We start from the raw sequence: 25,663 nt of genomic DNA, 5'->3' as shown, positions 1-25,663 counted from the left end.
CAGCTTTGTTTATTATGCTAAAGAGTTGTAATAAGGCACAGGTTAAGACATCAGCGTCCAGCCAGAAATTACTGGAATCCAACCGCAAACAATATGCATATATTTGCAGAACTACACAGCACATCACATAATTAATTACAATCCCAAAGTAATTTATCACAAAATCCTTGTTCTTCCTTTGGTCTTGATCATTTTTAGGCATCAACGGGGAGACAAAGGGTACTGACTAGTAACTGAATCTTTGGAGAATACCACCCTGGAGGACCTGGTGAAACAACACTTGATGGCCCCTTACATGCTGTAAGAAGTGCACCCATAAACGGAATCTGGCAAGAATGGAGAGGACGTACATAGAGCATCAGGTAAAAATTGAAAATGTTGGGACAAGTGCCACACTAGGCCCATGACATGCATTTTGAGTCCACCACCACCACCTTCTTTTGCAATAAGCTGGATGCCTAAAGGCATTCACTAAGCACAGTTTTAACATTTAAGACAGGTGAGAAACTGTATGAAGCAGTCACTCTTAAAGAGAACGTTGCATGGGAGGTAAAGTGGATGTATTGACCCAAAAGATACCCAGGCATATGACATTGCATATCACATCGACTGCAACACCAAGAATATATGTAAAGTGTTCCATCAGAAAGGTAAGAGCAATAGAAACCAACACTAACTTTATTACTGAGTGTCAGCTGGAGTTCACAAATTGCCTCACAGAGATTCTACTGGATGGGAAAATAGCAGCAGTGGCTGATGCAGAGGCAAAAGTATAGATAAATATGCTTGAACAGGATTGGAGAGGAACAAATGCTTAGCAGAAAGAGTCTTAGAACACTTATTGAAGATGAACTGTGGGATATGACATAGTTTTTAGCAATCCTATCCAGAGAAATCAATTACAGCGCATAACCTTAAAAGCTGCAAAAGATTGGGCACTATCAAAAGTGGAAGAAAGCACTTATGTCAAATAGTGATACAAATGTTTGGAGATGCTTTTTATGTAACAGAAAAGATTTTTGCCCTGAAGTACACCGAAGTTTCAGGGATCTATAGCTGATGCCCTACATGAAAACAATTCTTTGAGGCCTGTACTTCAAGTGGTATACTGGTGATTGCAGTGATTTCAGCACCAGCAAGTGGAGCACAAGGCAGCCATTGTATCACAAAATCTCATGTACAAGTGGAAAGGCAGGCTTTCCACATACACAGGACAACCAGGCAGCATATGGATAATCGATCAGCAGTGGCTGTTAGTTCAACAATTCATTCCAAATCCCACAGTAAATTCCTTGTGCAGCTTCCACGCAACATTGTTGTAATCAATGGAAGAGCCAAAGTACTCTGCCTGGAGACTGCAGATACAAACATTGTTCACTGCATGGAATTTAATGAAAGATTGTACATTCCCACAGACCTCACCAAGGGTAGGTTAATATTTTGTGCTGCTAATAACAGGCTTCCTTGAAGATATAGCAGATGACAGAGGTACTCCTTATGCTACTGTTGTGGGTCTGCTACCAGGAGCATATTAATAGGTACCAGTCCCAGCTTCAAGTGCTGTCTGGACCAGCAAAGAACCGTTCTTTGAAGGAGCTTCCTGACTCATTCACTTTCCAATCACGGTCCAAAAATTCTGAGGCCAAGAAGTCCAGTTTTCAATGAAGCAGCAGCTACATTGACGGTAATAGAGCTTTCTACATTCACCAACCTGGACCTCACTTGGTTATTGTGAAAAAGTGGGATGCATTCCAGAGGCAAAAAAAATAATTGCTGAAGATATAGAAGATCTGGATACCCATGACACTACATATCACACCACATTACTTCAGGAGAAAAGGTACATTCCACCATGGTCAGCCTTTAACACGGTGTTAAAGCCTTGAACTACACAAGGTGCCAGAGCGAATGACCCGTCCATGAATCCTACCAATCATACTTGCTAGCCCCACTGATTGCTCACTTCAGTTGGAATGCATGAATACATCTGTGGTACTGAATCAAAATGTGTCACGGCACTAGTGTGACATTCCCCTGGTGTTTTCTGGACCAGTGATCTGCTAGGTCCCTCCAAGCCTCAACTCTGGGAGCCAGCCTTACCCTGCTCTGCTGTGAGCGCCCCCACTCCCAGGCTGTTCAGGCACAGCCTCTAGCACATAAGCTGCTCCCAGCTTTGTGAGTGAGCACTTTTGGCCAGCCGCTGCTCGGATTCTGCAACCAAATTACACTAGCCAATATCTCCAGTCCCAGACACAATCCTAGGAACCTCTGTCTTGCAGTGTCCAGTATGCCCACTGCAAGCTTATATGAGTTCATCAATTTAACCAAGAAATTGATATGTACGAGGCTTGTTATCCCCAGGGGAGTCTCTGACATGCTTCAAATCAAATGCACTGCTTCAGGTAGAACAAATTTATTAAACTACAAAAGATTAAGTGATTATAAATCAAAGCACAAGTCAGATTTGGTCAAATGAAATAAGAGCAACATACATTCTAAGCTGATCTTAACACTTTCAGTACCCTTACAAACTTAGATGCTTCTCACCACAGGTTGGCTGGTTGCCTTTCAGCCAGGCTCTCCCCTTTGATCAGCGCTTCAGTCGCTTGGTGGTGGTGTCTGTAGATGGAGGTGGAAGAGACAGCATGGCAAGCGTCTCTCCCTTTTATGCTTTGCTCCCCTGCTTCAGAGTCAGGTGAGCATTACCTCATCATATTCCCAAACTGACCAAGGGAAGGGGGGGTGACTCACTCAAGAGTCCAACAGATCCTTTGTTGCAACCTAGGCCAGTGTCCTTTTGTTCCTCTGAGGCTGGGCTGGGTTTGTCCCATACATGCCCCTCTGCTCCAGTAGACTTTTGCCTGGGTTTGTTTTAAGCCTCATAACTATATATGAAATTACAACCTATAACATTACTATAACAACGCTCAGTGCACCATGAGCCTTCTGAAGACACCCAACATGACAAACTTTGCACTGGTTACCACACAATCATATTATAAGGATAACATGGGGGTCCAGGGTGTTCCCCCGAGGTACAGAATGTCACAACTAGACATGGGTGGCCCTAGCCAGAGATGTCACCAATGAAGACTTTGATAAATAAATGTTTTCAGTCCTATGTGCCAAGGTTAACTCCCCTAGGACTAGTTGAGATCATTGTCTTTTTTATTTAAGCAATACATCCCTCTGTTTAAAGTATAATTTTAAAAAATGTTGCTTTTTAAAGATTTGCTCAAATATATATATGTACATATTTGTTCTAGGTTTGTCATATTTGGTACCATTGTGTTCATAGGAGAAGGGTGTCATTAGAAAGCCCTAACTTGACCCATGTCCAACGTCATTGTATTATCAACATTTCCAACAGCTGAAAGACCCTGAGCTGGGAGAGAGTGGCAGAGAGCCCACCCGCCATGCCACAGAGGGTAGCACCATCAAAACATTTGATTCTGTAAAAAATCTACAGAATCACAAAGACCTCCCTTACATTTCTCCCACTAACTTGCCCATGGAAGGAGATTTTAACTATATTAGACTCCCAGATGCCTTTTAATTTTTGTATACAGATCATAAATATATTTATCTAGACCCCATTTTATACTTGCAATAAAGATCTTTAATTTAGTCACTTAAAACTACAATGAATGAGAACTATCTGTTAGGAATGTAAATAGTGCCTGGAATCTGAAATCAGAATGGCAGTTATCTGCAGTGCAACTGAATGGCTAAAAAAAAATTTGCTCCTGAACACTGTAGTTGAATATATGTGACTGACAATTTTGTGTCAATAGCTACAATGACCAAAAGTCTTTCTATCAAGTGATTTTGGTTTCTCTGAATGTTCAAGTCAGCTTCCAATGTTGCACTCTTTTTTCACTCCTATTTACTCTTTTCAATTGGAACTGGTTGAAAAATGGGGGGAAAAGGTTCTGGGAAGTACTGCAGTCTATAAGACAGCCGGGAGAGGGGACTGGAACTCAGACAGGCCTGCAGCGCTGTTGAAGTTATACTAGAGACCTCTCCAGCCCCTAGAGCACCTCCAGTCAGAAGGTAACAAATGTGGCTTAAAGCCACTTGAGCTAACACTCCCCCTGGCCTGAGAGTTGTGTGGGCGCGCCTCTCTTCAAGATGCAGTACAGAATCTTATCCTATGTGTTTCCAACATTTGCATCCAAGACTTAATGTCAGATAGTCCAAAAATAAAGAGTGCATCAGTTGGATCCAAGGCATTTAAGGTTTGATGCACTTCCTAATGAAATCAACAGGAAACTGCATTGATTTCAGTGGGAGTTAGACTGGGCACTTATTTGACAAGTGCTGTCTCTCTGTCTATTCCTGTGTTATGAAGTTAATACAGGAAAAACCACCACCACAATTAAAATGAAATCAATTTCAGCAGAGCTCGAAGCACATTCATATAACTCATTGGAGCCACAGCTTCCCCACACTCACCAGCTGCTTTTTAACACACAAAACAAAAATAAAAATTGAATATAGCACAGAAGCAATTTGAAGTGTAACCACAAGTAATCACTGGTCATGGTTTTTTCCTAAAAAAAAATAAGAACTGCGAACATGGAGAGTTTTATTAATTCTCATATTATGTTTGCTTCCAAGCATTACTTATACGACCTTTTCTTTACTCTGCAATCAATTTAGTCCAACATTCATGAGCAACTCAGAGGAATAAACCATGAAAGGAGTGCATATCAAATAGTCTTGTGCTTTCCCATGGAACACGTATCTCTTTCCAATCCAATTTCAAGATGTTCTGTATACAGTGCATTCAACCATACTCCGAGTTAACTAGAATTATTGAGTATGGACCATTATGTAGATGCATAAACTCAAACTGCTTTGTATATTATTCCAGTTGCTTTCAGTATTCTTCTGAGTTCAGCCATGCTTTTATCTCCATTCAGCAAGACTACTGCTATTCTCTTCTCTGGTCACACCAGAGCCCACCTCTCACATGCTGTGAAGCATGAAGGCATCCTTCATATCTGCAGACAACTCCAGTGGGTCCTGATGCATTTCTATTTGTTCAAGAACCTCCAAATTCTTAGATCCAGATTACCACATGGATTTTATAGTCCACCTCTTCCATGCCGGTCTGTCTACTTACTGAAAATCTTGTCAGTGTAGCGTAAGAAAGTTCTTCTGCACAGCTCCTGTCATCTACAACAGCCTTCGTGTATTTCTGCACATCATAGATACATATTCAATTATCCAAAAACATACCTTTTCACCCTTGCCCAAAATTCTCCATCTACTATTAATTTTTACATGCATTATTTAAAACATTTTGGAATACAGTTTCTATGAAAGGCAACTACAGAAAATGCTGTATTCCATTCTATCGTACTATGTGCAGGACTTGGGAAGTAAAAACATTCATGTGGTCCTTCTTGATTTTCTATTTCACCAACAGTCTCTTAGAAAAAGAATCTAGCAGAACATGTCAGAACCCAGCCTGTACATTTGTGTTCATAGTTCAGTGTGTAGAGTAATTTGCTTGCACAAAAGTCTGAATTTATGCATGTGGATGGAATTTGGATGTGTAAATTTGAGGTTTTGTGAATACAGTGAAACTAAGATCAAAGCTCAAGAGATAGTACCGTGTATATTAACACTGATGGGTAAATTGTTTTTGGTGCATAACAACTTGGAGTGGGTGCCATGATCGCTTACATCTCTAGCTTCTAGCCAAAGACCAGTGGCGGATTAAATGATTTTGCCGCCCTTAGGCCCTAAAATAATTGCCGCCCCCCTCCCCCCCCAGCAGCTCTCCACTCCAGCTCACCTCTGCTCCGACTCTGCCTCCTCCCCTGAGCGTGCCGCCAGATCCTGCTTCTCCCCGCTCCCTGCCAGTGCTTGTGCACAAAACAGGTTCGTGAAGGGGGCGGAGGGGAACGTGGCACGCTCAAGAGAGGAGGCGGGGCCAGGGATTTGGGGAAGGGGACCAATAGGGGCAGGGAGGGGGCAAGGGCATGAACCGGTGCCGGGGGAAGCAGCCGCCTCTGGCTGCTATTATAAATTTGCCGCCCCTGCAAATTTGTTGGCCTAGGTTTTAATACGCTGCTGTCAAGGACACAATCCATAGTCTTCAGTGACAAAAAAAGCTCAAAGTAGCATAGGAATCCACCATACAGATTGCTTAATGGATGACTGGCGGCATTAGCCAATAAAGTAGTCCCTGCCAGTCGTTGCCTAGCCAACCAATGAAGGTTGCTTCTTGAACTGTCTTTGCCCGAACTATGCACCAGGCAAGACTGCTGCAGTGCCATTTTTTAGAAGTTCCAGCACTGACAAGGAGATGTATCTAGATCCAAAACAAAAAACAACTACCTTTCCTATGGTTCACCATGAAAGCCTGGATTTTTCACTACACAAATACAAGTGTGTAAGTTCGTGGCCAAACATACAAGATGCTAGGGCTGCTGATTTCCCTAAATGGTTAATTTTCATCTTATTCTTGTTTATTCATTACAATAAATATTCTGTCAGTTATAAGAACAAAGAATTGCATCCTAATAGCATTTCTGTGAAAACAATGGTGATACACAACATTTTAGAATGAAAAAATGCTGAAGGAGGTGATTCATAAAATGGAAAGACTTGCCTGGAATAAAATTAGATTTATAAAAATCATAGAAGAGTAACTAGGAAAAACAGTTTAAAAATAAATGGATTTACATTTGAAAGCTATGTTTCCCCATTACCGTCAAGTATGTACAAAATCCCCTTTTTGTGAGCTACTGACTTCGCTAACACCCCTAAATTTAAACAGATTTGTAGTACACAGTAATCTGTTTTCAAAATGAAGGTGCGTATTTGAATGCAAATTGTTTAAGTTAGAACTTCAGGCTTTCACATATTTATAAAAAGTGAGCATGGCCTAGAGGAGAAAGAACGGGAAAAACTAAGAAACATTCAGAATCTATTTACGCTGTAACAATCCCTAATAAGTTTACTGAAAAAGCATTTCAGTGACAGCAGAAAGTAATCTGAATAATTTGTGTTCAGGTACCATGCTTACTCCCTTTACACAACTTCCCATAAAATTTGAAGTTTCGTGGCATTCTCTCTCCTGCCACCTTCAGCTTCTCTCTGGGCTATGAGTATATAAGCTCTGAAAAAAAAGCAAACAGGTACTGCAATATACTGCTAACCCTTGCCTAGTTCTCCATAGTGTAGCAGTGAAGAGTAATTCACTTTAAGGGCTTCCTTTAAATTGGACACGTTGAGTCTGAGTTAATGTTGCTTTTTGAAAATTTACAAATATGAACAAAGTCATATGAGCTTCCTGTTATATCTATCTTATTTATTTATTTTTAATAGGAGAAAACTCTTTCCCACACAATGTTCAAGTTGATTTGTAATTCTTTTTTCTTCTATTTTTTTTTAAATACTGATCTATAAAAGAAACTATCACCCACCTGACCCTTCATTTCTATTGATATTCAAGGTTGTAATAACTCCACTGACACAATTTTCACCTTAATGCTACACAACTAACAAACTTCCCAGACACTGGCAGTTACTCCTAATGCACAATGAACTGGAACGCTAAACAAGAGTACTTTAGACTAACTCAGATTTCTTTCTGAACTTCTTTTGCACTAATGACTCAGTGCACAGTATTTCATTGCTAGGAAATCCTAACTCCTGTCACCAAGATGGCTATAAATGACTTACCATGCCATAAAGCTGGAAATCACCCAGAGCGCAGTGACATTGCTCTACTTACAGACTGCTTTTGTGCCTTCAGCATACTATCTGCCTATTGAGCTGGAGCAATAAAAACCATTAGATTGTGGGAACAAAGTTTACATGAATATATCCCTATTTTACCCCAAACCGGTTCTCTGTCTGGCAACTGTCACAGCTCCCCTCACTTCCCAGTCTTATTATCCATTGTGGAGCAATTGTATTTTCATTAATTGCTATAGTGGATAACACACACTCCTCCATTTTCATGGCTGGTAGCTACTGCTTCACTTACCTCCTCCTAGGTCTCTTTTCTAATAGGGAGGCAGAATTATTATATCGAGGGGAGTGAGTATTTGGCACTGGTGAGGCCACATCTGGAGAAATGCGTACAGTTTTAGGCCCACCACTACAGAAATGATGTGGTCAAATTTGAGAGAGTCCTGCGGAGGGCAATGAGTAAATGGTCTTATCTTCCTAACAAGGACTTTTAAAAAAGACTCAGCAAAAACAAAAAAAACACACACCCCTTGTTAAAACCATTTTTTTTTTACTCTAGCCATGGGGATAGCATTGAAATTAGTTTCCAAAAATAAGTTTGTTTTTAAAAATGCAGGCCAGATGGTAGATTTACCAAACACTGATCTTGCATGAATCAGAAGGAGCCGGAGATCCTGATATTGGACCTTAACAGCAGTAGCCATTTTAGGGTCAGGCAAAGAATGTTTTATGTAAAAACTCCTTCCCTAAAATTCTTGCCAAATTAAAAGAGAGAAATCAGTTTAACTTTTTAGTGGTTTCTAGAGGTTCTTGAACTCTGGGCCTTGAGTTCAAAGGGCAGTTCCCAACCATCAGCTGACTGATGGTGCAGAGTGTCATTTCAAAGATATTTTTCTTTATATTCTGCGTCACATAATTTTCCTAAATTACAAAAATGTACTTTGGGAAACAGAAAGACATTGCTTGCTTTTTTAAAAAGACAGCTTGCATCCTCCTGAACAAACGCTTCATAGCTTTTTAAGGGATCATGATGATCATCTGACTCCTATGGCCTGTGTGTTACATACAGAACTTTCTGTATCAAGCCCATAACTTCTGTCTGAGCTCTAGACTATCTTTCAGAAAGACACTAAGTCTTTAAAGACTTCAAGTGATGCAGGAGCCACCACATCCCTAGGAAAGACATTCCAATAGTTAATTACCCTCACTGTTAAAAAAATGTACACCTTATTTCTAGTCTAGAATTTACAATACTCTATTGCTTTTAAAACACATGAAACTCTTATTCTCTGCTGCCCTATTAAAGGACACTTCTATTGTACTTGTCCTCTCAATCTATTTGGTTTTCTTTACATGATGCTGCCGGCAGTGACTTATACTTCATTGGACTACTGATGGGGACTGGAGCCTCCTATGATTAGGCAAATTCTAAATTTAAAAAGTTCTATAAATATTAAATCAAAATAAGACAGGCTGGCTGCTGAATTAGCGTCACTAAAAACTGTGCTAACCTCTGGAGAACACAGGCAAGGCTGTCGAGATTTACTGGCTTGTCTCATCACATGTGATCTTTCCACATTTCATTCATGGGAGCATGCCGCTCACCCTCAGGTAGGCGACTGATCAGTTCTTCATTTCACAAAAAGAAAAAGGAGTACTGGTGGCACCTTATAGACTAACAAATTTATTTGAGCATAAGCTTTCGTGAGCTACAGCTCACCTCATTACCCATTGTTTCATGTTCTCTGTGTATATAAATCTCCCCACTGTATTTTCCACTGATTGCATCCGATGAAGTGAGCTGTAGCTCACGAAAGCTTATGCTCAAATAAATTTGTCAGTCCATAAAGGTGCCACCAGTACTCCTTTTCTTTTTGCGAATACAGACTAACACGGCTGCTACTCTGAAATTCTTCATTTCAGTAGCAAGTATGCGGCTTACCTTTCAAAATCCTGGGGTGAAATCCTGGCCCACATAAAGTCAATGAGAATTTTCCCATTGGTGTCACTAGCGCCTGGATTTCACTCCTGATCTCGTTCTGCATACATGATCTTCTAGTTGTTTCAACTTCAACAGACTCAGGCTCTGACTGACTTGCCCAAGGTCACACAGGAAGTCTGTCACACAGCTGGAAATTGAACACAGGTCTCCTGCACCCTCTGAACCACAACACCATCCTTCCTCTCACACTATCCAGTTCTACTTTACTATGGCCTTAAGGTCTAATTAAGAAAGTTCTTAATGCCTGTAAAACTGAAGTAAAGACTACGGAGCATTTACCACCATTCTAGAAAGTAGTATTTCAGACACACATGAGCGAGTATTAACAATTGCTTTTTCCAGGGTCAATATTATAACAGCGTTTAATGCAGCTTCACCTTCGTGTGCCTAAGGACGCTAGTCACATGTAATCAATCAATGCCTTAAGTCTTAATCCAAAAGTGTTTAAAAAAAAAAAAATTTGTTCAGAGATTAACAGCTAAGTAGAAGCCTCCTTGTAGAGTGGATACCATCACTCCATAAGATTTCAGTGAAATGTGCAGCATCACAGGATGATCAGACAATAAAATAGGACTATTTATTTTTTTTGGGAGGAAGCAATCCCTTCTTGCTGTACATTAGAGCTGACAAAAAAACCAGAAAATATATTTGCAAAAATGTTCACAAAATATTTGTCTTGTATTCATTGATTCTAAGGCCAAAAGGGATCGTTATGATCTAATCTGGCCACCTGTATAAGGCAGGCCATAGAACTTTCCCAAAATAAATTCCTATATAGGATCTTTTTTCCCCCCACCCCCCTTTTTGAAAAAGCCATCCAGTCTTGATTTAAAAATTGGTCAGTAATGGAGACTGCACCATGAGCTTTGGTGAATTGTTCCAATTGTTAATTATTCTCAGGGCTTGTCTACACTGGCAAGTTTTCGATGAAACTAATGTCAACGGGGGGAGGGAAGAGAAAGACAAAACTAACATCACCAAAGCGTGTCTACATTTGCTCCCTCTGTCGACAGATCGTGTCCACATTCTGGGCACCTCTGTCAACAGCAAGAGCAATGGACTGTGGGTATGTATCCCACAGTGCCTGGCAATACCACATTCCCATGCTAGGTGTTGTGGGAATGTGGAAATGGAGCACGGTGCATCCTGGGATGTGCAAAAATGTGCCATCATGCACCACTTTGTGTCCCACCCCTCCAAAGGTCTCTGGCTTCCTTTGACACGGTTTTTCCAACGGTCATTCTTTTGTAGTGTGCGTCAGCATCTGCAGTGAGAGGATGGATCCCGCACTTGTCTCCTATGCTCTGTTAGCTGTTGTGAGAACATCACGCATGGCAGCACAGTTACTTGCAGAGTTACTCGCAAAGTTAGCGGAGAATGAATTGCAGGCACCCGAGTGTGACATGGATGGCAGCAACTTATCAGTACTTTGTGCATTCACAGAGCAGCTGCATTCAGTAAACTCTTGCTTTTTGGCTAGGGAAACAAGCACTGATTAGTGAGAATTGCATTGTCATGCAGGTGTGGGATGACAACTAGTGGGTACAGAACTTTAGGACGCATAAAGCAACCTTCGTGGAGCTATGTGCTGAGCTGTGCCCCAACCTGTGGCGTAAGAACGCCAGATTGAGAGCTGCCCTTTCGGTAGAGAAGCGTGTTGTAATCACTGTGTGGAAGCTGGCGAATCCAGACTACTGGTCAGCTGCAAATCAGTTTGGCGTAGGAAAGTCCACTGTTGGGGCTGTATTACTCCAAGCGTGCAGGGCAATAAATTGCATTCTGCTGCATAGGACCATGACTCTGGGAACTGTGCATGAAAAAAAGTGGATGGCTTTGCAGAGATGGGTTTCCCTAACAGTGGTGGGGCGATTGATGGCACACACATTCCAGTTTTAACGCCAGACCACCTTGCCTCTGAATACATCAATAGGAAGGGATACTTCTCCATGGTGTTGCAGGAGCTTGGGGATCATTGGGGGGCATTTCACGGACATCAGTGCAGGCTGGTCTGGAAAGGTACATGACACACGCATCTTCAGGAACAGTGGCCTGTACACAAAGCTAAAGGCGGGGACCTTCTTTCCAGATCACAAGTTCTGGGGGGCGGTGGGGGGGGGGGAGAGGAAGAGGAGGAATGTAGAAATACCCACAGTAATCCTGGGAGATCCAGCTTACTCCTTAGAGCCCTGGCTCATGAAACCTTACGCTGGGCACTTGGACAGCAGCAAAGAGTGTTTTAACAGGTTGAGCAGGTGCTGCATGGTAGTCGAATGTGCCTTTGGCTGTTTGAAAGCTCACCGAGGGTGTCTCAAGGGCAGGCTAGACCTTACCGAGGATAATATTCCCATGGTCATAGCTGCATGCTGCACTTTGCATAATCTGTGTGAATCTAAGGGTGAAATATTTGCTCAGGTGCGGAGCACTGAGGTAGAGCACTTGGCTGCACACAGTTTGAACAGCCCAGATGCGAGGGCTGTCAGAGGAGCCCAGAGGGCTGCTATTAACATCAGAGAGGCTTTGAGGAACCACTTTGACGATGAGGGGCAGTAACACATGTCTGCTTTGGAGTTGCTTCCCTGATGCATCCGTGTACAATTTTAGGGCCCAAGATCCATGCAACACAATGCTTTACAAGCCTGTTCCCGAGACTGAATTGACTGCTATTCGTTTTTGTAGAACAGAATAAAAAACGCTGTTATTAAATACCTTACCTTTTTTTAACAATAAAGGCTAAAACCTCACAACTGTGTGTAGCTACAGCTATCATTGTGCAAGCTGTGAGAGCAGGTGGAGCGATGGGGAAACTCATGAGTGCTGTGAAGTGAAAAGGAAGGTCTGGGCATGGTGGGGGTGGAGCTGGCAAAGAATTGTGCAGCTGCATGTGCTGCAGTGGAGGTCGACCACAGATCTGCTCAGTCTGCAGCTGTATCAAAGACTTGAGCATCCCTGTCTGATCCTCCATCACTTTTATCATCTGCTCTGTTGCTTGCCTAGCAAAAGCAGCACTCTCTCTTTTCTGTCCTGCCTTTTGGCTTCCCAGCACTCTGTGTTCTCCCTGGTCTGCCTCTCATCACGCTGCAGCACCTCCTGGAACATGTCTTCTTTGCTGCACCTAGGGTTCTCTCTTATCTGTCAAAGCTGGTCCGCGGTATGGTGTGTTCCTCAAGGTCTGTGCTGAAGAGAAGAGGGTTTACTACATTCCAGCAAATGGTTGAAACATTTTAGTAAAAAGGGCCTTTTGCTAGTAGAAGTCACTTTCTCTGATACTCTACACAGGCACACAGCTCTGTGAACACCTCAATCATGATGAGCGTTGGGAGGAAGGTGGTTGTGCGTATGGATGAAAAGGTCATGGCTTGCAGGGACCACATTCTAAGTTATCCCACACAGGTGGCCAACCTGTTGGCTGACATCTCACTGCTGTGGGTGATCAGAGAAACCAGGGCACAACTACTGCATGCTTGCAGCTTTCACCTTGGTCTATATGCAGCTCAGTTATGTGCTGCTTTGGTCCAAGCTCCAGTGATTGCTAAATGGCATGATACAGTTTCCTACAATGGGGGAACTAATAAGGCTGCAATCCCTTGGAATCTGTGGCAGAGGATTAACAAGTACCTCTTGGAAACTTTCCAGAGCCTCTCTGGAGGATTCCCTACAGGTCTCTATGTCCATCGACACCCTGCTTGGCCATGCAGATTAGCTACACAGGGCAATGTCCAGCTCACAGAAAACACTACCTGCCTCCTATTTTTGATTCCCTACACAACCCACAGCAATTTACCCAGCATCTCATCTGCTTCCTGCTCCCCGTTGAGCACTTCTGGAGTGGAGAAAAGTTCCTGGCTGCCTCACTGGGAGCTCCATATCCTCTTCCAGCTCCACTTCTTCATCCAGAATTTCAGCTGCCTGCAAAGTATCCATGGGGCTATCAGCGATGGAGATGGGGTCACCACTAAGGATAGCACTCCTTATAGAAGCGGCAGGTCTTAGGTGCATCACTGGAACAATGATTCACCGCCCATGCCTTATGGTACCCCTGCCTCAGCTCCTTTATCTTCACTCTGCACTGCTGCATGTCCCGATCATAACCCTTTTCGCACAAGCCTTGAGAAATTTGCCCATGTGTCCCGATTCCTACAGGTAACTCTCAGCTGCGACTGAACGGACTCTTCTCCCCATATACTGATTGCATCCAACAACTCAGCGGTGGTCCAAGCGGGAGCACGTTTGGTGCGATAGCCAGTCAAGCTGACTTGGGAAGCCACCTGGGAAGCTCCTCTGGGAAGCCAGCAAGCAGGAAATGAGATTTAAAATTCCTGGGGCTTGCAAAGGGGAGGGGTAGGTTGGCTGCAGGGCAGTGGATTTCAAACCGCTGACAGAGTGGCAGCATGGGAATTGTGGGATACTTTCTGGAGGCCAACAAAAAACCACACAAAAAAAACCCTGGTGTCTACACTGCATGTTTGTCAACAATAAGGGAGGGGAAAAGACAAAAGTCTCTCACAGGGGTGGAAGTTTTTGTTGCCAAAACTAGGCATTAAAACAAAAGTCATATTGCAGTGTGAACACTATCACTGTTTTGTTGCCAAAAGCCAGTTTTTGGTGACAAAACTCGCCAGTGTAGATGAGTCCTCACTGTTAAAAATGTACGCCTTATTTCCAGTCTGAATTTGTCTAACTAAAACTTCCAGCCATTTGATTGGGTTATACTTTTCTCTGCTACACTGAAGCCATTATTAAATATTTATTCCCCATGTAGGCGTTTCCAGACTGTCATCAAGTTACCCCTTAACTTTCTCTGTTAAGCGAAATAGATAGTCTCAGAAAGCTCCATCTTTTAATCATTCTTGTGGCTCTTCTCTGAACCCTCTCCACATCCTTCTTGAACTGTGGGTGCCAGAACTGGACACAGTATTCCAGCAGTGGTTGCACCAGTACAAAATACAGAGGTAAAATAGCCTCTTTTCTCCTACTCAAGATTTCCCTGCTTAGGCATCCCAGGATTGCATTTGTTTTTTGGCAAGTGTCACCCTTGAAGCTCACATTCAGCTGATCATCCACCACAACCCCCAAATCTTTTTCGGAGTCACTGCTGCCCAGGATAGAGTCCCACATCCTGTATAGCCTAAATTCTTTGTTCTTAGATGTATTCATTTACATTTACTGTATTAAAATGCCTATTGTTTGCCTGCACCCAGCATACCGAGCAATGCAGATTGTTCTGGATCAGTGACCTGTCCTCTTCATTTACCACTCCCTCAATTTGGGACCTTTATCAGTGGGTTTATGTCTTCTTCCATGTCACTGACAAAAATGTTAAATTGTGCAGGGCCAAGAACCAGCCCCTGCAGGGCCCCCCTGGAAACAGACCCACTTGATGGTTCCCCGTTTACCGTTATATTTAGAGAGCTATAAGTTAACTTATTTTTAATCCATGTAGTGTGTTCATTTTATATCTTTTATGTTGCTGGAATTTTGAAGTTTACCATCTCCATAATGGGAGGATTTTATTAATTCAGCTGGATTTCACTCCCACCCCAACTCCTCCAATTTAACAAAATCCTAATTTGGAAAAGGTCAGCTCTAATGTACATTAATATGTCAGAAACAAAATAACTTCTTTATAATAATTCCATCTGCAGTTTTTAACATTTTAAGCTCATGATTCTGGCCCATGGTGCAACCTAACTTATGTGCTGCAGCCTATGAAGCAGCTCTTTCCCCTGTAGCCATAAGGTTTAGCCAGATAAAGAGTCCAGCATGTGGGGGAGGGAGGAGCCAGGAAAAAGCATGCTCTGTGGAGCAACTACACCTGGCTACCTCACCTGTGAGCAGGAAAGGAGCACTGTGATGGAGGTAGACTAGGACCCAAAGGCCCTCTACTGGAGGCCTGAGAGTCCAGCCACACCCATCCCAGGAAAGGAGCAGTGGAGAGGTCCTCCAAGCAGGGGAAGCAGCCAGAGAAGCTGCAGGGAGCAGTCAATGGGGGCCCAGCGGGCTCATATAAAAAGGAGCTGAAAGAGGCTGGATAGAGTGGTCTGCTTGCAGGGACTGAGCCTGAGGATATGGCCCTACCAGGGCCGGGACTACTTACAGAAAACGCAGACACACCCAATCAGAGTGGGTACTCACAAGAGGTGGGTGTTGACCCCATTACATTTGGTACCAGAAGTGGGATAATTCGGCCCGACCCCTGATTAACAAGGGGCAGGACTATGGAGGAGGTAATCCGCCTGTTGGTGGCAGGCCAACAGCAGCGGGTAACTGAAATGCAGCAGTGCACACAGACCCTGCTGATAGAAAGCCAGAAAAGAAACAGGAAACCCAGTTTGAGACAACAGCAGTGGCATGAGATCTGTTCCAAGCAGCAGATGTGGCTCAAGCATGTCTTTATCACACCTGGTAACATGGGGGTTTAGCAGATGAGAGGCCTGAAGCCCAGCCATGGAGATGCTATGGGTGTGGACAGTTGGGACATTTAAGAAGGGCTTGCCCTGGAAGGAACCAGGGAGGAAGGGCAAGGTTTAACTGCTTTTATAGTGGAGAGACAGGCCACATAAAAAAGATTTTGCCTGTTAAGGAGCTGGGCTCACTTCAAGGCAAAGGCAGGGGCCTGAAGGATAGGTGAGATGAAAAGGGGACTCCAGGCACAAATCCCTATGATTTAGTGGTATGTGCCCCAGAGCTGACAGGAGAGCCAGGCAAGGGTGACTCTGGGCAGCAGAACAGTAGACCTATTGCAAGGGCCCCGAGTGACTCACAGCCCATGACCAAAGCAAGAAAAGAAGCAGTATGGCCTGCCTGCAGGATGGCAAGGCATTTAAAGAGATCTTGCCCTCTCAGAGAAAGGAGGGGCAACAATGGAAAAAAAAGAGACATCCCAGGTTGAGGCAAGACTGGGACAGTCAAAAAAAGAGACTGGGTGGGTTTCCCAGCCCTCGTGCAGGAGAGACCAAGATGGTGGCCTAGGACCAGGAGAGTCTGGGACTAACTACATAAAGAAGCAAAGGGACTGGGAACCAAAGAAAGAATAGCAGAAGTGGGTTAGCTGGTGCCCCAAGTACAGAAGGATAGTGTGGGGATCCATACAGAATCCCAGGAGCTGCAGGATACAGTTGGGACCCAGACAGATTTTCAAGGTCAGCCAGTTATGGTGGGACCCCAAGCTGGACCTCAGTGAACACATTAGCAGAGGGGCTCAGACAGGGTTGCCCCAAAGGAAAAAGTATAGCTGCGCAGTTCTACAAGTCCCTCCTAAGTGTTGACGAGCTCACCAAGCATCTAGAGTCAATGGAGCATGAAGTGCCTCAGAGCAGCTGGTCATGCATCTCAGCTTGCTAAGGTGGAGTAAAAGCACCTGCTCCACTTGATATATGACCTTGAGATGGAAGCAGAGGCTCAGTGTACAGGGATGGATAAGTTGTGGTGTGCAGAGACCCCCAAGTCCAGGAGCCGAAGGAGAACTGAAAGGACTCTTAAATGCTCTCCAGGAAAGAGACCTGGGAGAGAAGACCCTGACTAAATGGGGCAAAAGGCCAGAGAGATACTCTCCAGACAGAGGTCGGGGAGGGAGAAGACCCTGCTAAAGCGGGGCAAGAGATAGTAAAACTACCACCCCAATCCTCATGGGGAGAGGAGGAATGTGATGGGGTGGACTAGGGCCAAAGGCCCTCTGCTGGAGGCCCCAGGGTCCAACCACACCCATCCCAGAAAAGGAGCAATGGAGAGGTCCTCCAAGTGGGCTAGAGTGGCTGCAGGGGAAGCAGCCAGAGAGGCTGCAGAGAGTGGCCAATGAGAGCCCAGCAGGCTCATATAAAAAGGAGATGGAACGGCCTGAATAGAGCAGTCTGCTTCTAGGAACTGAGCCTGGGGATATAGCCCTCCTGGGACTAGGACTACTTACTGAAAGAACGCAGACACCCAACCAGAAGGGGCACTCACAAGAGATGGGTGCTGACCCCATTACAGGCACAAAGTGGGCAAAGCCTAGACTCTGCTTCTCTTTTTCCCCCACCACCCCCCAGTCCCCCACAATGCACCTCCCAGAATGCAGTGGGAATAGGAGGTATCCTGTCAAGGGCTGCAATAACTTACTTCAACTCCAGAGCCAGATGAAGTCCCCTGGGGACATGCGGTTACCACCTGTACTTAACACAAGGTTGCTGTAAAGGATGTGAGTCTTATTTACTCTAAACTGTTGTAATTTACTCTCATTTTCAATGATCTTTCATGCTGCCAAGACAATAGTAAAGTGCCCTTGTGTGAATGAGAATCAGACCCAAAGTCTCAGTCTAGTCCTTTTAGTAGTATCTCTTAACACTATATTTATAATTAACATACTGTGGCTTTTAGCTTTTGATACAATACTATTAACTACCAAAGCAGTGAATAAATAAAATAGAAGACACTGCCTGCATTAAAAAAAAAAATTACTTAATGTGTCAGTAGTCTCTGAACAGACAGTTCTTTAATGAAGCTGGACAGGGAATTTTGAGAAAAATTTAGAAAAGTAAATGAATACTCCTTCCAGGAAGATATAAAGCCCTGCTGGATTTAATTTTTAAAGGTTGACTTTGATGGTATAATTCCCCCCCCCCCCAAAAAAAAAACCCACAACACTTCAAGAGCCAAGTATGTAGAGAGTATATGAAACTAATCAGCTATTTTTCCTGAATTGCTTTTATATTAAATGAATGAAATGTATGCAGGAGAGATGAATGGGCTATGGAATGAGGAAGGTGAGTGCTGTAGAATACTGTTGCTCATATTTCACAGCTCATTGTGTCGATCAACCAAAACTGCTTGCTTTGAGTCAAACAGGCTCGACTTTACATTAAGGGTCACGTTGTCTGCTGCTGCACTGGGGCAGAGGGGAAGGGAAATACAGGAAATAAAGGAGACTCCCTCATTCTTGCACCACTAGGTAGTGGCCAGCCTCCATCACAGTCATTGTGATCATTGATCTTAGGCATCATGTTCACCATAGATGCCAGGTACAGGTTGTGTTATGATTTTTTCCAACTTGACAAAAAGACCAAAAAACCCAACACACACTGTATCTTTATTTGGAGCTGATCAGGAAAGGGGGGGAAGGGGAAGGGGAAGGGGAAAGGGAGGGAGGAGGAGAGAAGAGAGAAATCTCATTATGTTTTAAATAACTGAAAACACAAAATCCATGCTATGGGATTCACTTTGCAAACTGGTAAGCTTGTAATACTGTAATGAAAACCACAACACTCAGGAGTGAATCTCCCTTTCATATCTGCCCTTAAATATAGCTTTACTGGCTTACTTGCTTTTATTGTCCTTAGCCATTCATGAAGCTTTGACCAAATCAATCCAAATGTACTAAAAACAAACTCAGTTGATCCAGAGCAGGCTTCAAAGTGCCTATTTAACATTGACAAGAATCTGAATTTAATTGTCCTGTCTTCCATGATTTTACTTCCAAAATTTTACACCATTTTGATGCAATGCACTGTGACACAACCTTCTTTGCAAACAGATGTGGAAGAGAAGGAAGGAACCTCAGGATTAGGTTCCATCAGTCACATCCTTTTCTTCTCTGGATATTGTGACATTTGTATTTGGGTTTGGTCATGTATAAAGCTGCAGCATTGGCTCAAAAGTGACAAAGTGTCACTTCCTCCTATCTCCAATATCATCTCCTACAAGCACCTAGATTTTCCTTAGTGGCATCATCGAACCTTTCTTGGGACACTGCAGAAGCTCCTTCACTAGAAAGCCACCAGTGGATAGGATTTGCAAGGTTGCAGGCCCAACCCTGCTGAGCATATGAGGAGTGACAGGACCATAGTACAAAGTAAAGATGTCAAAGGATAACAGGACTAGGCTTACAATAAAAAAAGTTTTAGGCTGTTTCACATTTCTAAATGTTGTAATATAAGGCAGAGCTGGCAAAATTATTAAATACACCAGAAAATATTGCTATCCAGTGCCTCTTCTATACAAATCATTCCTTAACTGTGTACTGAATATTTATGTGTAAATGATATGTGGTGTATTAAGTAAGGGATCCACTAGTCTTATCCAAATACACAGAATACAAGTATCACTAGAAGGTTAGTAAAGAACAAATCAATTGCTTATAAACAGTCCTCTAACTCTCCCCACCCTCTACCACACTCTCCTCTTGCATCCTAAGCATGCTGGCTAATGTCTCATCATATAAAGATTTGAGGAGGACAAGAAAGAGCATGGCAACTTGTTAAGGGTTGTATCAATCACCTCTTGAGACAGGAAAATGCTCAGAACTCTTAAGTAATTACAGAAAAATAAATTATACTGGTCTTTTCTTGATAATGCTGTAAATGTGTCTCCCCCCCACCCCCGCACCCGGGGGGGGAGTCAGTTATGTATTTCATTTACAGGTGTTCAGCTTTTGTTCATTTCAACTGGGTATCACTAGCCTGTTATCAATTTATTGGGTGAGGGGTGTTCTTTACTGTACAGATGCTGTATATTTACACTCTACCTCAGTTGAAATGGTGAGTTTAATAAAAATATATTCAGCAGAATAAAGGAGAGGGATTAGAGAAGGAATGTGTAGATGGAAAGTGCAGGCCCATTGATGCACTCACTCAAGACTAAAGGTAAAGTATGAGAATATTATTAATGTACCTCTCACGATTTCCTTCTGTGATATCATACAGGCGATTAGCACCTCCATCAGCACAAGCTCTTAGAACAGCTGAAAATAAAGAAATGTGTTGTCAAGATACTGTCAGTATAAGCAAATCTTATTTTTTTGCTTATAGACATAGTTTGATCTGGGAGTAGGTGTGACCCAGCCCTGGATGCTGTGCAGGGGAAGAGGAACTCGCATCCCCCCGTGCCCAGCCAAGGCTAGAAAGCTGAGCCCGGTGCAGGGTAGGGAGATGGCATCCAGAGCTGGGTCAGACCCACTCCCAGGTTTCTCCCCCAGCTGCAGAGAGCTCTGCAAACTTCCCTCCCCCCCCCCCCAATGCTTTCTGCACCCATTGCTCCTCAGCTGCAGGGGGAGGGATCTCTGTACAGGGAGCTGCTCCTCCTTCCACCCAACCCCTGTGCATCCAGAACCTCTCATACCCAGACCTTCCCACCAATTCTCACCCTCCACTCCACATACACACTTGGAACCCCCCCCCCATGAGCCCCACTTCCCCTGCACCTGGACCACCCTGACAAGCCACCCACACCCAGATCCCCACCCTGCTTAGCTCCAACCACCTCCACCCTCCTGCAGAGTCCCATTACCATTGCACCCAGAACCCTCCAACAAGCCCCTATGCATCCAGATCCCCCCACAGCTGCATCCCCCACTGAGCTGCCCACACCCAGATTGCCCCACACAGAACCCTCTCAACCCACACCTGGATCCCCCAATACTAAGCCCCTGCACACCTGGATCCTGCCTTACTGAGCTTGTCTGTCCGCACCTGGTGCACCTGGCACAGAGGGGCAGGGACCTGGGGTGTTTCTGGTGCAGGCCCAGTGCCTGCTCTGTGTCAGGGTTAGGTGCAGCATCTGCAGTGAGTCCATATCCAGGGTGGGGGGAGCTGCACAGTGACCTCCCACCTCTGGGCAGCCAGTGGTCTGTGCTCCCTAATACCATGCTGGAGCCTCCACATTTATTTGGCAAATAACATTTGCAGAATTTTAAAATATTGTGTGCAGAATATTTAATTTTTGGTGCAGAATTTCCTCAGGAGTAAAATAGGATTAAGAAGTGAATTTAAACCCACCAAACTTACCCTATGTGGGTACTATTACTAAGGCCTTGACTGCATGGGCATGTCTACACTGCAATTAAAAAGCCTTCAGCTGGCCCATGCCTGCTAACTTGGGCTCACAAGGCTTGGGCTGCGGGGCAGTTTAATTGCAGTACAGACTTCTGGGCTTGGGCTGGAGCCCAGGGTGTGGGACCCTGTGAGGTGGAAGGGTCCCAGCACTCAGACTGCAGCCCAAGCTCTAATGTCTAAACTGCAATTAAACAGCCTTGCAGCCCGAGTTCTATGGCCCCAACTGAGCTGGCAGGGGCCAGCCACAGGTGTCTAACTGCAGTGTAGGCATACCACAGACAATGATTTATGCACAAAATGGAATAGGCTGTTAACAGCACGATGATCTGGTCTGCTCCAATCCCCGTTTTTCTTTGTTTGCTTTCTGACATTCTCTGTCCCGCAAGGCGCAAGTCTGGCTCCATGATGGTAACCAAGTAAACAACTAATTACTGTACTGTTCCACAGATGGTTTGACTCAATTGATATTAGCTTTAGGTATTAAATCTTTAGCTAGCCTGGTCCAGAAGAATCAAAATCACAATCAATTTGGCTGCCATCATTAGGTCACCAATTGATTTAAATTGTACTGACAAGCACAGATGGGAGGCTTTATTTTGATCCTGTAGTTTGCCATATTTTACCTTACATTTTATAAGAGGAATATATCCTAACTGTATCATTATGAAATTCAACACCCATATGCCATCCCTGGTAATGAGAACCTACTAGGCATATAGCCTTCTCTCACACAGGGCTTTAAAATATGACACACTACTAAAAAAGTAAATGACCATCTTACATTACACACACTCAGATGTGCAAGCCTCTTAACAGCAATATCCAGGATAAAAAGCCCTTAGACCTACATAGGGTCAGATCTCACTCTCTCTGCTTCCACGAGTAGAGAGGATGACTGAGCTCATGATCTGGGGTGAGATGTGTGGTGGCTGAGGGGATGGGATGACATTTTCTCCCTCCTCCAAACCCCGAAGAAGCACTGCAAGTGGGGTAGTTTGCAAGATTTTGGAGGAAGCACATTGCATAATAGCAGATCAGCCTGGACTGGCTCCTGCTAACCCCATGGATTTCAATGTGAAAATCCAATGAGGAGTTAAATACCGCTCCTTCCTGCATCCCTTTTGCAGTTCCTGCACAATCAGCCAACACAGCCCATACCAAAGAGGCAGCATGGTCCAGTAGATAAGGCACTGGACTAGGTTCTATTCCTGGCTTAACCAGGGACTTCATATGTCATCTTGAGTAAGACATTTAACCTTTGTGTGCATCTCCTCTCACTCTGTATCTGTCTTATCTATTTAGATAAGCTCTTTGAGATAGGAAGTGTCTTACTAGGTGTCTCCATGGTAATTTGACAATTCGACCCCAATCTCAGCTGATGCCTCTAGGTGACAGTGGAATAGAAATAAATAATAAAACCATGGACACTTCTGCCTCTGGACTGGGCATACTAGTGAGCTGCAGGGAAGTGTATCTGCAGGATTATGAGGCACCATGCTAGACACTTTAGTGTTTCCCCAAATATTCCAGTGTTTCTTGGAAACTTTTCAGTGCCAACCTAGACAATATTTTTTTTTTTTAAACTTGGAATTCAACACAAGCTGAAAACCAGAAATTCCGTCATGTGTATTCATACTGACACCCATATTGGCCACCAGTCAGACTGGAACCTTTCAAATCCACCCCACAGGCCTTTGTCACTTGAGCTAACAGAGTACATGATGATAGCAATAGTAGGCTGGCATTCTCTATGTGAGCCAGCTGCAGAGTGGGAAGAGAATTAGACATACTTTGCTAGTGAGGTTCAGATAGTTGTTGAGAGGAAGGGCAAGAATCAGGTTCCATTCCAGATTTTGAGCTCTAGTGGTCACAGCCCCTTTTGCTACTTTCCCCAAACCCCAATCCCTTCTGCCCATGACTCCTCCAGACTCTTCTGGTGCAAGTCCCATCTCCCCACCACAGCAGCTCATCCCCCAATCACAGGCCAGGTCTACACTATAAACTTACATTGGTATAACTGCATTGCTCAGGAATGGGGGGGGTTGGGAAATCTTACACAAAATCTGATGCTCTCTCCCATCAGCTTAGATCATCTTCACCAGAACTGCTGCAGCTGCACCGCTGTAAATGATGTAGTGTAGAAATACTACAGTCTTCACCTTCACCAAGTCCAGTCTCCACCCCCTGAGGCTCCTCATCCTAGTACTAGTCTGCTCAGCTAGTCCAGTCTCCTTCCCTAGGATCCTTGCCTAGCCTGTTGCATTCCTCCTGCCTATTCAGAGTGTTTCTTTTCCCAGTCTCCCACAACCTGCAGGCTCCTTGTTCAAGCTGTTTCTCCCCCACCAGCTCCTCCTCAGATTGGTGCCCAGTACCAGTAGATGTGATCCCAGCAAGACAGGGTTCATACTTGTTAGCAGGAGCAATCAGAAGACCAAACAGATTCTGAAACAACCTTTGTCAGTAGTTTGTGGTACATTATCAGGTTCGTAATTGCTTCCGAGTAATCGGATAGCTTGAATGGCAAAGAATACGTCTTCTCACCTGCGTTGGTTGGAAGGTTGTAACCTTTTCTCTCAAATGAAGATATCACTACAGTTACTCTGTGCCCTTGTTACCTTGAGATTGGATTACTGTAATTTACTTTTACACGGGTATATTTGTAAAGATAGCTTCAGCTAGTATACAATTGGAAGCTTCACTAGTATATAACTTGGCAGTCCATTCAAGTAGCAGCGCTTATTGCAGGGAGGGCATATAGCAGCTATGTCACATGATCTATACTAGCCATCAACTTGTTTCAGAGCACATAACAGTCTTTTAATCTAGAAGCCTAGCAATGTTTGGAATCTGGCTACAAGCCAGGTTCTTTACCTGCTTATGATACCGCAGCTGTAGATCAGCTGCAACATTTGTCCTAGCTCTAGCCATAAGAGGACTGCAGGCAGGGCATTCTCAGTGAATGGCCCATTGATTTGCAACCTGCTTCTCTCCTCAGTTCAATAGAACCCTAAGTCTTATCTTTCTAGGCATGTGCCAATGTCCATCTCTTTCTGGGGCTCAAAAAAAAAATGCATGGGTTAGAATTTATGGGGATGGTTACACAGATAAGTGAGAGGGAAGAGTCCATTACTAGTCTTTGGTTTATTTTGAAGTGGCTTAGATCCTCAGCTGTTGTAAAGGGGTACAGCTGCATGACTTCATTGGAAATGCAACCATTTATAGCAGCTAGGGATCTGGCCCATTGTTTTTTTAATATGTATGCACCCAAAAAAACCAAATCAAAATAAAGAGGAGCTAAAATAAAATAACCCTCATTTGGGATTCTAATCATTGTTGGGATTCTAATGAAGACCCGAAGCTCAGTCTTTTCCCTTTCATGTACCACTCATAAAGGGCAACTATTGGATCTCTCAAATTAAAATAGTTGCCTTATGTAGCTGGAGTTTAAAGAGCCCCCACCACCTGCTTCAGTCCTGTAAAGTTATTTAGAAAGCCATTTACAAAGTGCTGATCCTTCACCTGCAAGTTAATGACTTACACTGTATGGACCAAAGCCCCAGGTGCTTTAGGCAGCTAGCAGGTAATTAACCGTTGGGCAAAAAGTCAATAACTTTCAGTATGTTTCAGAGTAGCAGCCGCGTTAGTCTGTATCTGCAAAAAGACAAGGAATACTTGTGGCACCTTAGAGACTAACAAATTCATTAGAGCATAAGCTTTCATGAGCTACAGCTCACTTCATCGGATGCATGCAGTGGAAAATATAGTGGGGAGATTTTATATACATAGAGAACATGAAACAATGGGTGTTACCATACACACTGTAAACGAGAATGACCACTTAAAGGTGAGCTATTACCAGAAGGACAGCCCCCCCCCCCGGGGGTGGGGGGAGAACATTTTGTAGTGATCATCGAGGTGGGCCATTTCCAGCAGTTGACAAGAACGTCAGAGGAACAGCACCGAGGGGAGGGGGGGAAATAAACTTGGGGAAATAGTTTTACTTTGTGTAATGAGCGATCCACTCCCAGTCTTTATTCAAGCCTAAGTTAATTGTATCCAGTTTGCAATCTCTCGTTGGAGTCTGTTTTTGAAGTTTTTTTTGTTGAAGAATTACCACTTTTCCGTCTGTAATCGAGTGACTGAAGAG

At 43.9% G+C, this 25,663-nt stretch overlaps 1 protein-coding gene across 5 annotated transcripts in view; it reads right to left on the bottom strand.

Annotated features, from left to right (window-relative positions):
- Positions 1-25,663, bottom strand: part of TPK1 (thiamin pyrophosphokinase 1) — a 480,210-nt gene that overhangs the window by 264,996 nt on the left and 189,551 nt on the right. For all 5 annotated transcript variants that reach the window (XM_075125594.1, XM_048839088.2, XM_048839086.2 and 2 more), the window contains exon 4: positions 20,357-20,426. In XM_075125594.1, coding sequence (XP_074981695.1) covers positions 20,357-20,426 — 70 coding nt within the window. The remainder of the gene's footprint in view (positions 1-20,356; positions 20,427-25,663) is intronic.

The sequence above is a fragment of the Caretta caretta genome, chromosome 2 (genome assembly GCF_965140235.1).
Source record: "Caretta caretta isolate rCarCar2 chromosome 2, rCarCar1.hap1, whole genome shotgun sequence".
NCBI lineage: Eukaryota > Metazoa > Chordata > Testudines > Cheloniidae > Caretta > Caretta caretta.
Note: the sequence above shows the minus strand (reverse complement) of the source record. Positions and strands in the feature narration are given on the sequence as shown.